The 12,167-nt window shown below is 46.9% G+C and overlaps 1 protein-coding gene across 3 annotated transcripts in view; it reads left to right on the forward strand.

Moving 5' to 3' along the window:
• Nucleotides 1-12,167, forward strand: part of LOC121326842 (endothelin-converting enzyme 2-like) — a 50,061-nt gene that overhangs the window by 5,778 nt on the left and 32,116 nt on the right. The window contains exon 2 of one of the 3 annotated variants that reach the window (XM_041270416.1): nt 28-180. The exons of 1 other annotated variant lie outside the window; for it this stretch is intronic. Coding sequence is in view for 1 of the 2 variants with exons in the window: in XM_041270414.1 (XP_041126348.1) it covers nt 4,469-4,561 (93 nt within the window). In the remaining variant the exon portion in view is untranslated. Of the gene's footprint in view, nt 1-27; nt 181-4,417; nt 4,562-12,167 lie in introns of those variants that run through there. One more of the 3 variants, XM_041270414.1, reaches the window with a different exon arrangement.

Raw genomic sequence — 12,167 nt, forward strand, 5'->3', positions numbered from 1 at the left:
TTCCTAAAATGTTTTTTTCTTTCCTAGTTAAAGTTAATTGAATTGGGCCCTAATTGTGTCCCAGAGCTTTCAGAGCACACGACCATGCCTGCTGATGAAGCTGCTGGATCACAGCCCAGAAGCCAGCGAGGCTGGTGTGAGAGTTAGACAGCAGGGCCCTGCCTCCGATCCAGAGCAGAGGTCAGTCAGGATGGATCGTTGTGGATTAATGATTTCATATGAATTCACTTACTGTTTGAAATGTGTTTTGAAATGCATTCCCAATATGTGAGGAAGTTCTAAATCTAATCAGGTAGGTCAACGTCAACATGCCTTATCGTATTTTCAAAACCTGAATCAAATAATCCGTTAAAGGAGAAGATGGAATGAAACTGCCTGATTCAAACTTGAGTGGAGTTTTTTTGTAGAGTTCTGTAATGTTCTTGCAGTGACCCTGAACTGCAGCTAGGGTGAGTCACACTGCAGCTCTGCAATGTTCCTGCAGTGACCCTGAACTGCAGCTAGGGTGAGTCACACTGCAGCTCTGCAATGTTCCTGCAGTGACCCTGAACTGCAGCTAGGGTGAGTCACACTGCAGCTCTGCAATGTTCCTGCAGTGACCCTGAACTGCAGCTAGGGTGAGTCACACTGCAGCTCTGCAATGTTCCTGCAGTGACCCTGAACTGCAGCTAGGGTGAGTCACACTGCAGCTCTGCAATGTTCCTGTAGTGACCTTGAACTGCAGCTAGGGTGAGTCACACTGCAGCTCTGCAATGTTCCTGTAGTGACTCAGAACATGACACACTCAATCACACACTCAAACACACACACACACACACTCTCAATCACACACTCACACACATAGTCAAACACACACACACACACACTCACACTCAATCACACACTCAAGAGACTTTCACTGTTACTGTCTCCAAACATCCTCAGTTTTGGACTGGAGTGACAGCCTTTACCCACCTCCCTGTTAGATTGGATAACGCCTTTTCCCATGCAGGTCAGTGCACTCCTCAGTGTTAGGAGCTGAGCTCCTCTCTGTGCAGCTCTCCCAGGACCCTGGCTGTTATTCCAGTCCAGTAAGAAGCTATTCCCCTTTAATTATTAATGTTAATATCTCAGAGTTAGCATAACCTCCAACCACCAGCCCTGGGGGAATCGCTTTTTTTAACAATGTAATTTACAGCAGAGTTTCTCACTGCAGGCTTTACCCTAAATCCCAATCATCACAATGAACAGCACGTATCTGGAGAGTAATTCAAGCAATATCCAATGCCAGAGGACAGCTACTCACATTTACATTGTAGGACACGATTTAAACCAATTGACACACTTCGCGTCTGTGGCAGCACTGTCTCTAACGTTTACATTGTAAGACACGAATCGAACCAATTCACAACACTTCTCATCTGTGGCAGCACCATCTCTAACTTTTTGATTTGCCTTGGCCACCTGAGTCCTGATATAGACTTTTGTATTGGATTCGTGTCTAGACCCACTTGCCAGATTGGCTGGGCATGCTTCGGAGATCAAGTCAATAGAGGATATTGATCAGGGAAGGTGTTGATTGATTACTGAAGTTGGTCAGCTGTGACTTCCAGCTGCACACAGGTCTGTCAAGCTATAGGAGCTTCCAGAAGCAAAGGCCACTCAATCTCAGCACTAACACTCCTTCATTATCCTCATTTAAAAAGCTGCAGCTGAAAGGAAGCACGCCAGCGTGTGAAGGATAACGGGGGAAGGTTTGGGGTCAGTGCTCAATGCTTTATTGTCTGCCAGCACAGAGATACATTCACCACTCATTAGGATCTATTTGAAATCAGCTGTGCCCGTGGGCACAGTGTGACAGCCCCCTCCCCCCTCTAGTGGTTGGTTAGTATAATGACAGGGGGAATCATAGCCGGAAAACAAATTGAATATGTTCTTTTTTGTGTGGACATTGTCGCTGTCTGGACAGGACTGCAAAGTGACACCATTGTGCACTGCTTTAGTACACAGAGATGTGATGAGCAATGATTTACTATGACTTAAAACAACCAGAAGGAAAGAAGGGGTGAGAGAACACAAGAGAGAGAGAGGAGAGGGAGATAAAAAGATATAGAGAGAGCTAGAGAGAGCTGCCTGTGGGTAGTTAGTGATGTGTGTGCGTGAGTTCAGGAGGAAAACGGTTCACTAAAATGTAAAGCGTGATGCCATCAATATTCCGCTAACGAGTGTGAATCAATACCGGGAAACTCTGAAACCCTGTGACTGCTATCCGCTCTCCCCACTCCACTGCCCCCGGGGTGTGGCTCTGTACATGACTGCTATCCGCTCTCCCCACTCCGCTGCCCCCGGGGTGTGGCTCTGTACATGACTGCTATCCGCTCTCCCCACTCCACTGCCCCCGGGGTGTGGCTCTGTACATGACTGCTATCCGCTCTCCCCACTCCACTGCCCCCGGGGTGTGGCTCTGTACATGACTGCTATCCGCTCTCCCCACTCCACTGCCCCCGGGGTGTGGCTCTGTACATGACTGCTATCCACTCTCCCCACTCCACTGCCCCTGGGGTGTGGCTCTGTACATGACTGCTATCCGCTCTCCCCACTCCACTGCCCCTGGGGTGTGGCTCTGTACATGACTGCTATCCGCTCTCCCCACTCCACTGCCCCCGGGGTGTGGCTCTGTACATGACTGCTATCCGCTCTCCCCACTCCACTGCCCCTGGGGTGTGGCTCTGTACATGACTGCTATCCGCTCTCCCCACTCCACTGCCCCTGGGGTGTGGCTCTGTACATGACTGCTATCCGCTCTCCCCACTCCACTGCCCCTGGGGTGTGGCTCTGTACATGACTGCTATCCGCTCTCCCCACTCCACTGCCCCTGGGGTGTGGCTCTGTACATGACTGCTATCCGCTCTCCCCACTCCACTGCCCCTGGGGTGTGGCTCTGTACATGACTGCTATCCGCTCTCCCCACTCCACTGCCCCCGGGGTGTGGCTCTGTACATGACTGCTATCCGCTCTCCCCACTCCACTGCCCCCGGGGTGTGGCTCTGTACATGACTGCTATCCGCTCTCCCCACTCCACTGCCCCTGGGGTGTGGCTCTGTACATGACTGCTATCCGCTCTCCCCACTCCACTGCCCCTGGGGTGTGGCTCTGTACATGACTGCTATCCGCTCTCCCCACTCCACTGCCCCCGGGGTGTGGCTCTGTACATGACTGCTATCCGCTCTCCCCACTCCACTGCCCCCGGGGTGTGGCTCTGTACATGACTGCTATCCTCTCTCCCCACTCCACTGCCCCTGGGGTGTGGCTCTGTACATGACTGCTATCCACTCTCCCCACTCCACTGCCCCTGGGGTGTGGCTCTGTACATGACTGCTATCCGCTCTCCCCACTCCACTGCCCCCGGGGTGTGGCTCTGTACATGACTGCTATCCGCTCTCCCCACTCCACTGCCCCCGGGGTGTGGCTCTGTACATGACTGCTATCCGCTCTCCCCACTCCACTGCCCCCGGGGTGTGGCTCTGTACATGACTGCTATCCGCTCTCCCCACTCCACTGCCCCTGGGGTGTGGCTCTGTACATGACTGCTATCCGCTCTCCCCACTCCACTGCCCCTGGGGTGTGGCTCTGTACATGACTGCTATCCGCTCTCCCCACTCCACTGCCCCCGGGGTGTGGCTCTGTACATGACTGCTATCCGCTCTCCCCACTCCACTGCCCCCGGGGTGTGGCTCTGTACATGACTGCTATCCGCTCTCCCCACTCCACTGCCCCCGGGGTGTGGCTCTGTACATGACTGCTATCCGCTCTCCCCACTCCACTGCCCCCGGGGTGTGGCTCTGTACATGCTTACCTGTGTGCTTTGTGCTTTTATTATAGCACCCCCTACTCCCACCTGTGGTACTCTAGGATTAGTTTTTCCTGTTGCTACACACCGTTAATTTTTCAGATACTACAGCTGAACTACCCAGCCCTGTTTAATTCATTCACCCTATATTAAGTAAGCAGGCATCTATTTTTTTATTGATTGATTCATTTATTTCTTGTCTCCGGTTTCCCAGTGCAGAATGTTAAGGCTGACTTGTTCAGAGAGTTAATCACAGACAGACAGTGGTTCTGATACACTGTGCAGTACACAGTGTGGGTTCAGTGTGCTAGCTGGACACAGTCTGCTGCTCCATTCTGTACCCACGCACTGCACTGATTCAGAGGCGCTCAGGAACTGGGAAAGGGATGGGCGTTTCCTCTTTTTCTTTCAGAACTTTCTGTTCTTTATTAAAGTGAGAAAAAAAGAGTCCTGCCGACAAAAAAAAAACCAGCTCACCCTCTCCTCTCTGCCCTGTCACCCCCTCCCTCTTCTTCCTCCCCGCCTCCTTTCTGAGAGCCGCAGATCTGTTTATCTGAGCGCACACTCTGCAGCAGTCTGTGTGTGTGTGTGTGTGTGTGTGTGTGCTCTCGGAGTCTTGAAGACTGTGTGTGTGTTTGTATGTTTTTATATTATTACAAAGAAAGACCTGAGAGCAGGACAGAGCCTTTTCTTTCCCCTGGATTTACCACAGAAGAGCTTGAGCTTGTGAAGGTAAGTGCCAGATGCTGCTTTCGCTTTCTTTCAGGTTTCTTCAAGTTTCTCTTAAGAGTGATTCAGTTACCAAGGTACCGCTACTCATAAAGTTGCTCAAGCTGGGGGTTTGTGGTTATGAGACCAGCACAGGCAGCATTACCAGCCAGAGCCTGGAGAGCTCCATAAGAGGGAAGATGTGACACAGACACACCTGTATACTGCTCTGTCTTCGTGAGGACATTGCATTGACACACCTGTACACTGTACTGTCTTTGTGAGGACATTGCATTGACATATGTTTCCTAACTGTAATTATTTTATAACCCCTATTATTTTGTAAGTTATGTTTCCCAGAATTACATTTGCCCTCACTTAGTTGCTGTTTATACTTCTCTAGCAGAGTGAGGTGAACAGTGTTTTCACGTTTCACTCTACGTGTGTTTGTGGGGAGAAAGCAGCACAGTAACACTTAATATAACTGCCTTTGTAACATTATTGCAGCACAGATGACTTTTCTTGTGTATTTTTGTAGCTTTGTTTTACAGACGTTGTGTTGAGACAGGATTAGCTTGTTTTGCACTGGTCTCAGATGCTCTCAGATAGCAGCATGTTTCTTGAACAAGGCACATCCTGTGAGTGTTTTCAATACTCCACTCACTTCTTTCTGTGTGCAGCCTGTGAAACTGTGTCTTGTACCTCGGTTTCCTGGGCCCTTGTGATTTCAATGAAACTGTGAATGACATCAGCAGGTTCTGGGAGTGGGGGTGTGAGTGGTTGTACATGCGCCTCCTGTGTGCTGGGGGAGTGAGTGGGGGTGCACACAGCTCCTGTGTGCTGGGGGAGAGGGAGTGAGTGGGGGTGCATGTAGCTCCTGTGTGCTGGGGAAGTGAGTGGGGGTGCACGCAGCTCCTGTGTGCAGGGGGAGAGGGAGTGAGTGGGGGTGCATGTAGCTCCTGTGTGCTGGGGGAGTGAGTGGGGGTGCACGCAGCTCCTGTGTGCTGGGGGAGAGGGAGTGAGTGGGGGTGGCTGTAGCTCCTTTGTGCTGGGGGAGTGAGTGGGGGTGCACACAGCTCCTGTGTGCTGGGGGAGAGGGAGTGAGTGGGGGTGCACGCAGCTCCTGTGTGCTGGGGGAGTGAGTGGGGGTGCACATGTGAGGGAGTGAGTGGGGGTGCACACAGCTCCTGTTTGGTGGGGGTGAGGGAGTGAGTGGGGGTGCACACAGCTCCTGTCTTTAACAAAAGAAGCAAATGAAGATATTTAAAATGTAGAGAAAACCAATTGCAGATATTTCTGAGCAGTTTGAAAGGGTTCTCGTACTGCGTGCTGTTAGGCGTCTCATTGCCCTGTGAATCTGACACACATCTCCCTCTCCTTGAGCTGACCAGATGCTTTCTTTTCTGTAAGCTTGCTGTTTAATCAGCCTTCTGCACGAAGCCTGCATGCTGCCTTGTACACGACAGAGTAACACGGCAGTCAAACCCTTTCTGTCAATGCCCAGCACGTTCCCTCTCCATGAACACCCAGATTCCTGTGAAATAATAAGCAGCTCTCCCCTCTGCCGAATCGTAGTTGTCCCTCCACAGTGCTTTATTGTTTGCTGAAGAAGCCCCACTGGTGCTGCCCTATAATTAGGTTTGTTCATTGCAAACATTGTTCTCTGCAAAGTTAAACAGGCAATCACGATTTCCTTGCTTGGTGTGCTTGTAATTGTTGAGGGGATGTGATTACATTAGAAAACAGGCCAGAATATTCAAGACTTTTCTTTTCGGTCATACTTTATTTTAAATGCTGTTTTTTTTTGTTTATTAACTGTTAACAAACAGCTAATAAACATGTTCATGTACATTATTTATTTTCTGTTAACTGTTTGTTAATAATATATAATAGGCCAGCTAAAATTGCAAACACCAAGGCCCTATGGATTTTCAATCAAACACCGGAGCCCTATCGAGGATCAATACCCAGTCGATCATATGCTTGAAATTGGTTCAAATTGTTACTGTAATAATGTTTAGCAAATTAAATCAGGTTTTTATTAATCCTAACCCTAACCATAACCCTTAGCTAAAAATGAACAATGTTTGTTAACAGTTAATAAACTAAAAAGACAGCCCTTCAAATAAAGCGTGCCCTTCTTTTCTAATTGTGGCACTATGGAAGAGATGGGCTAGTCCTTGCGACTGTGTTAGTTCAAGCAAGGAAGTGTTCCAGAGTTGCTATTCATCCCCCTTCTGAAGAGGCTGTCTATTTAGTACATCAGACACGGTGAGCAATATCCAGGCTGCTTCTGTAACATTACAGTTTTATTACTTTGCCTTTATTTAACAGTTGAGCTCTTACGGTGTCTTTGCGATCTGGGCCGGGACTCTGTTGAAAAGAATCATGCCCAATTCCCTTCATTTTCCACAAAACAAGTTTGGCAGCTACAGGGTTAAGGGATTGCAGTTTTATGACTTTCTCAGAGCCACAAATATCCTTATTTTGAGCACCAGACTGTTGAGCCAGAGCGAATCCCAGTTCCGTGGTTCGGGTGACCACAGATACTGGGCTAGCTGCAGGCTTCCAGCTGACCAGGTGGAACGCTGTGTAAAACAACATGGCAGCTGGGATTGTTTCCTTTCGAGTCTGGAATCATATTTCTGTTAACCTCAACTAACGTGATAACAAAGTACAATTTTGAAATAGTTCACATTTCAGTTTTATTGTTTTAGTGCTAATTAAAAGTTCTGGAATCTGAAATATGAAATCCAATTTAACCCAAGAGAAGTTACAGCAAGGGAAGCAATAAATCAAACCTTCCCACACTGTCCAAGAGACGGCCTTCAAAGGTGCTGCTTAGTGGCAAATCATGCACATGTTTGATTTGGGCACCAGCAGTGGCGCTAGCTGGAATCAAACATGGACCACCCACTGAGCCAAGCAGCCAATGTGGAGTGATCTGTCCCTACCCCCCCTACTCCAAAGTGGAGTGATCTGTCCCTGCCCCCCCCCCACTCCAAAGTGGAGTGATCTGTCCCTGCCCTCCCCGTACTCCAACATGGAATGATCTGTCCCTGCCCTCACCCTACCCCAACATGGAGAGATCTGTCCCTGCCCCCCCCCCACTCCAAAGTGGAGTGATCTGTCCCTGCCCACCCCCCCCCCCCCCCCCCCCCACTCCAACGTGGAGTGATCTGTCCCTGCCCTCCCCGTACTCCAACGTGGAGAGATCTGTCCCTGCCCTCCCCGTACTCCAACGTGGAGAGATCTGTCCCTGCCCTCACCCTACCCCAACATGGAGAGATCTGTCCCTGAAACATATCACATTCCGTTTCTCAGTCATTTTTTTCTTTTTGTTCGAACGTCACCCATGAAATTTTAAAACTGCATGTGTGTTTTTGGCTTTTTATTTTGGCCGAGTTAGCACTACTGTACTTTAAAACCAAAGGCACCCTCTAAACAGCACCCAGTGTCTCTTTAAAAACAAGCCCTCAAGGTGGACTGCTGTAGTTCAGTGTGTGGCGAGTCTGGCACTCAGCACCCTGTCCAAGGTAAATACCACCTGCTTCACAGAGCTGTCAGGTACAATACATATACCTTCAATACCAGACAGCCTTACCCTGGCTAACAACATCACATCCAATCCATATCCCTTTGATCATACCATGCAGCTCACTGCAGAGTGCCAGGTCCCTGTCATTGCAGAAGAATGCTGGAGCTGTGTTGAGAACATAAGAACATAAGAAAGTTTACAAACGAGAGGAGGCCATTCGGCCCATCTTGCTCGTTTGGTTGTTAGTAGCTTATTGATCCCAAAATCTCATCAAGCAGCTTCTTGAAGGATCCCAGGGTGTCAGCTTCAACAACATTACTAGGGAGTTGATTCCAGACCCTCACAATTCTCTGTGTAAAAAAGTGTCTCCTATTTTCTGTTCTGAATGCCCCTTTTTCTAAACTCCATTTGTGACCCCTGGTCCTTGTTTCTTTTTTCAGGCTGAAAAAGTCCCTTGGGTCGACACTGTCAATACCTTTTAGAATTTTGAATGCTTGAATTAGGTCGCCACGTAATCTTCTTTGTTCAAGACTGAACAGATTCAATTTTTTTAGCCTGTCTGCATATGACATGCCTTTTAAGCCCGGAATAATTCTGGTCGCTCTTCTTTGCACTCTTTCTAGAGCAGCAATATCTTTTTTATAGCGAGGTGACCAGAACTGAACACAATATTCAAGATGAGGTCTTACTAGTGCATTGTACAGTTTTAACATTACTTCCCTTGATTTAAATTCAACACTTTTCACAATGTATCCAAGCATCTTGTTAGCCTTTTTTATAGCTTCCCCACATTGTCTAGATGAAGACATTTCTGAGTCAACAAAAACTCCTAGGTCTTTTTCATAGATTCCTTCTCCAATTTCAATATCTCCCATATGATATTTATAATGTACATTTTTATTTCCTGCGTGCAGTACCTTACACTTTTCTCTATTAAATGTCATTTGCCATGTGTCTGCCCAGTTCTGAATCTTGTCTAGATCATTTTGAATGACCTTTGCTGCTGCAACAGTGTTTGCCACTCCTCCTACTTTTGTGTCGTCTGCAAATTTAACAAGTTTGCTTACTATACCAGAATCTAAATCATTAATGTAGATTAGGAATAGCAGAGGACCTAATACTGATCCCTGTGGTACACCGCTGGTTACCACACTCCATTCTGAGGTTTTTCCTCTAATCAGTACTTTCTGTTTTCTACATGTTAACCACTCCCTAATCCATGTACATGTGTTTCCTTGAATCCCAACTGCGTTCAGTTTGAGAATTAATCTTTTGTGCGGGACTTTGTCAAAAGCTTTCTGGAAATCTAAATAAACCATGTCATATGCTTTGCAATTATCCATTATCGATGTTGCATCCTCAAAAAAATCAAGCAAGTTAGTTAGGCACGATCTCCCTTTCCTAAAACCATGTTGACTGTCTCCCAGTACGCTGTTACCATATAGGTAATTTTCCATTTTGGATCTTATTATAGTTTCCATAAGTTTGCATATAATAGAAGTCAGGCTTACTGGTCTGTAGTTACCTGGTTCAGTTTTGTTTCCCTTTTTGTGGATCGGTATTACGTTTGCAATTTTCCAGTCTGTCGGTACCACCCCTGTGTCAAGAGACTGCTGCATGATCTTGGTTAGCGGTTTGTAAATTACTTCTTTCATTTCTTTGAGTACTACTGGGAGGATCTCATCCGGCCCAGGGGATTTGTTTATTTTAAGAGCTCCTAGTCCCTTTAACACTTCTGCCTCAGTTATGCTAAAGTTATTTAAAACTGGATAGGAACTGGATGACATGTGGGGCATGTTGTCAGTATCTTCCTTTGTAAAAACTTGTGAAAAGTAATCATTTAACATATTTGCTATTTTTTTTTCTTCCTCTACGATTTTGCCATTTGTATCTCTTAAACATTTAATCTCCTCTTTGAATGTTCTCTTGCTGTTGTAATATTGGAAAAACATTTTGGAATTGGTTTTAGCTCCCTTAGCAATGTTCATTTCTATTTCTCAGTTGCATGTACAATTCCCATAGTAAAAGCTGTCTGAGCCACAATATAGACCACATTCTGACTTTAGGCTGATGTAAGTTCCATACAAACATTTCAATTGGCAATAGATTGTTCTTATGCGGTCATTTAAAATGTTTTTGCATTTTTCTTTTATCATTTTCTGTAAATCTCGACAGAAGAAATTGGAAGGAATTGCAAACAAAAGCAATAGTAGACCCATAAAGACCAGCTGATGGGATAACATTAAAGGCTGGTAGTCCTAGAATCTACTAAAGGTGATAGCCTGCATGAAACAAATGCTGAGTTTATGGAATAGTCATGCATTGGCACATGCAGGCCTTGGCTATTGCATCCCCACAGAGCTATGGTGATGGACACTTGTTGCCCACGAGGCAAGCTTCATTCACTGATGCAAATTAAACACACAGGTTCAGTGCACAAACACACTGTACAAAATGATCCCACTCCCCGTGCTTACCCAGGAACTTCACACATGATGCTGCTCTTCTCTGAGTCACGTCGAGTCACATCCCCAATCTGAAACAGTTACTGTTTCTGGGGCTGAGAAGGTTAGTCTCTTTCCACATACCCAGAACTCACACTTCTGCTCTGTTGAGGGTGGATTCCTGTTTCAAGCGGTTTTATTGTGATGTGAATGTGAAAGCTCAGAACAATATGTCAGCTGGGTTTCTGGATGTGCAAAATAAAAGAAACTCTGCAGGTGCCTTTTTCACCCTCATGGAACAGAAAGCAAGGAGCAGAAACGCTCTAGCTTGGTTATTTCTGAAGCTGTGGCACTTGGTTCACTGCTGTGTAAGCATCTGAGTAGCAATTCCTAAGAGGGTAAAACCTGACTGTTGGTTTCCGAAGAGCCTCTTGAGGCGAATCACATTGTCAATGTGTCTGCGCTCTGAATCCAAAGCCCTTGTAACCTTCTCAGAGAGGGTTAATGTGCACTTTTGTACACGTTTGAGTTGCACACACTGGCACGGACAACTAGTCACTGCACCTTGTTAATAAGTATAAAGCACACATCATACATACAGTGCACAAGCTGCCAACACAGACTTCGAGTTCACAGTGTCAGCATTGTTCCGTCATTCAAACCAGACACAGCACAATATTTGTAGTTTTTTTCATATGACTGTTCAGGCCGGGGGGGGAGGTAGATGTGATTGATTGTCTGCGGTTTGACATCATCACCACCCCCTGCCTGCTGGCAACATTAGCCTGCATGTCAATTTGCAGTAAGAGCAGTCTTTATAGTGCTGTGATGGAATACACAAGCAAACTGGTCAATAGCAGTGGCAGAGATCACTGAAAGCACTTTCGGAGAGATGATGGACAGAGTGCTGCTGCAGTGATTTTGGGAGTGGAGGGGACCTGACACCTGAGGAGGGACAGACAGGTTGTTCATAGCCTTTAACAGACAGTGGCATGCAAGCTTTCTCTGTTAAAACAGGGTGGGATTGCAGGGGAAACAAGCACAAGAGCAAATGAAAAAGCTGCCTCCTGTGTTAATCATAACCACATGCTGGACATGGTTCACTTGTGTGCTTGCATTCTATAAAAAACATTCCTGCTGACATCTAGTCACTACACCCTGTTAATATACTTTCTGATTCCACTGCACACCCACCTGTGTGATCACAGGCCAGTAGTATGTGATATGCAATCCTTCAAACCACACACAGCACAATGCCTTTTGTTTTTCTCATATCACTGAGGTGATTGGTTGTCTGTGTTCTGGAAACATCAGCAAACTCCACCCTCCATGTCCAGTGCATTCATATTTGTGTTTACTCACGGCTAAGGATCACTCAGCGCGTGATCACTTTATCATCTTCCGCAGGGTTCATTGTTCCATTTTGAACTTTTTTCCTATGGTGCATTTTTCGTGTCATGTGAGTGCTGGGCTGTCACTGGTTTTGTTTTGGTGTTGCTGGTTCTCTGTCATGCAGATACAGCAGCTTTTTAAAATTTCAGTTAGCTCAGTAGTTAGAGCACGGCCCTCTGGTTTAGAGGTGTTAGGGTTAGGGTTAAGGTTGGGGTTGGGTTAGGGTTAGGTTTAGGGTTAGGGGGTTAGGGTTAGG

This window comes from Polyodon spathula, chromosome 14 (genome assembly GCF_017654505.1).
Source record: "Polyodon spathula isolate WHYD16114869_AA chromosome 14, ASM1765450v1, whole genome shotgun sequence".
Taxonomy (NCBI): Eukaryota; Metazoa; Chordata; class Actinopteri; order Acipenseriformes; family Polyodontidae; genus Polyodon; species Polyodon spathula.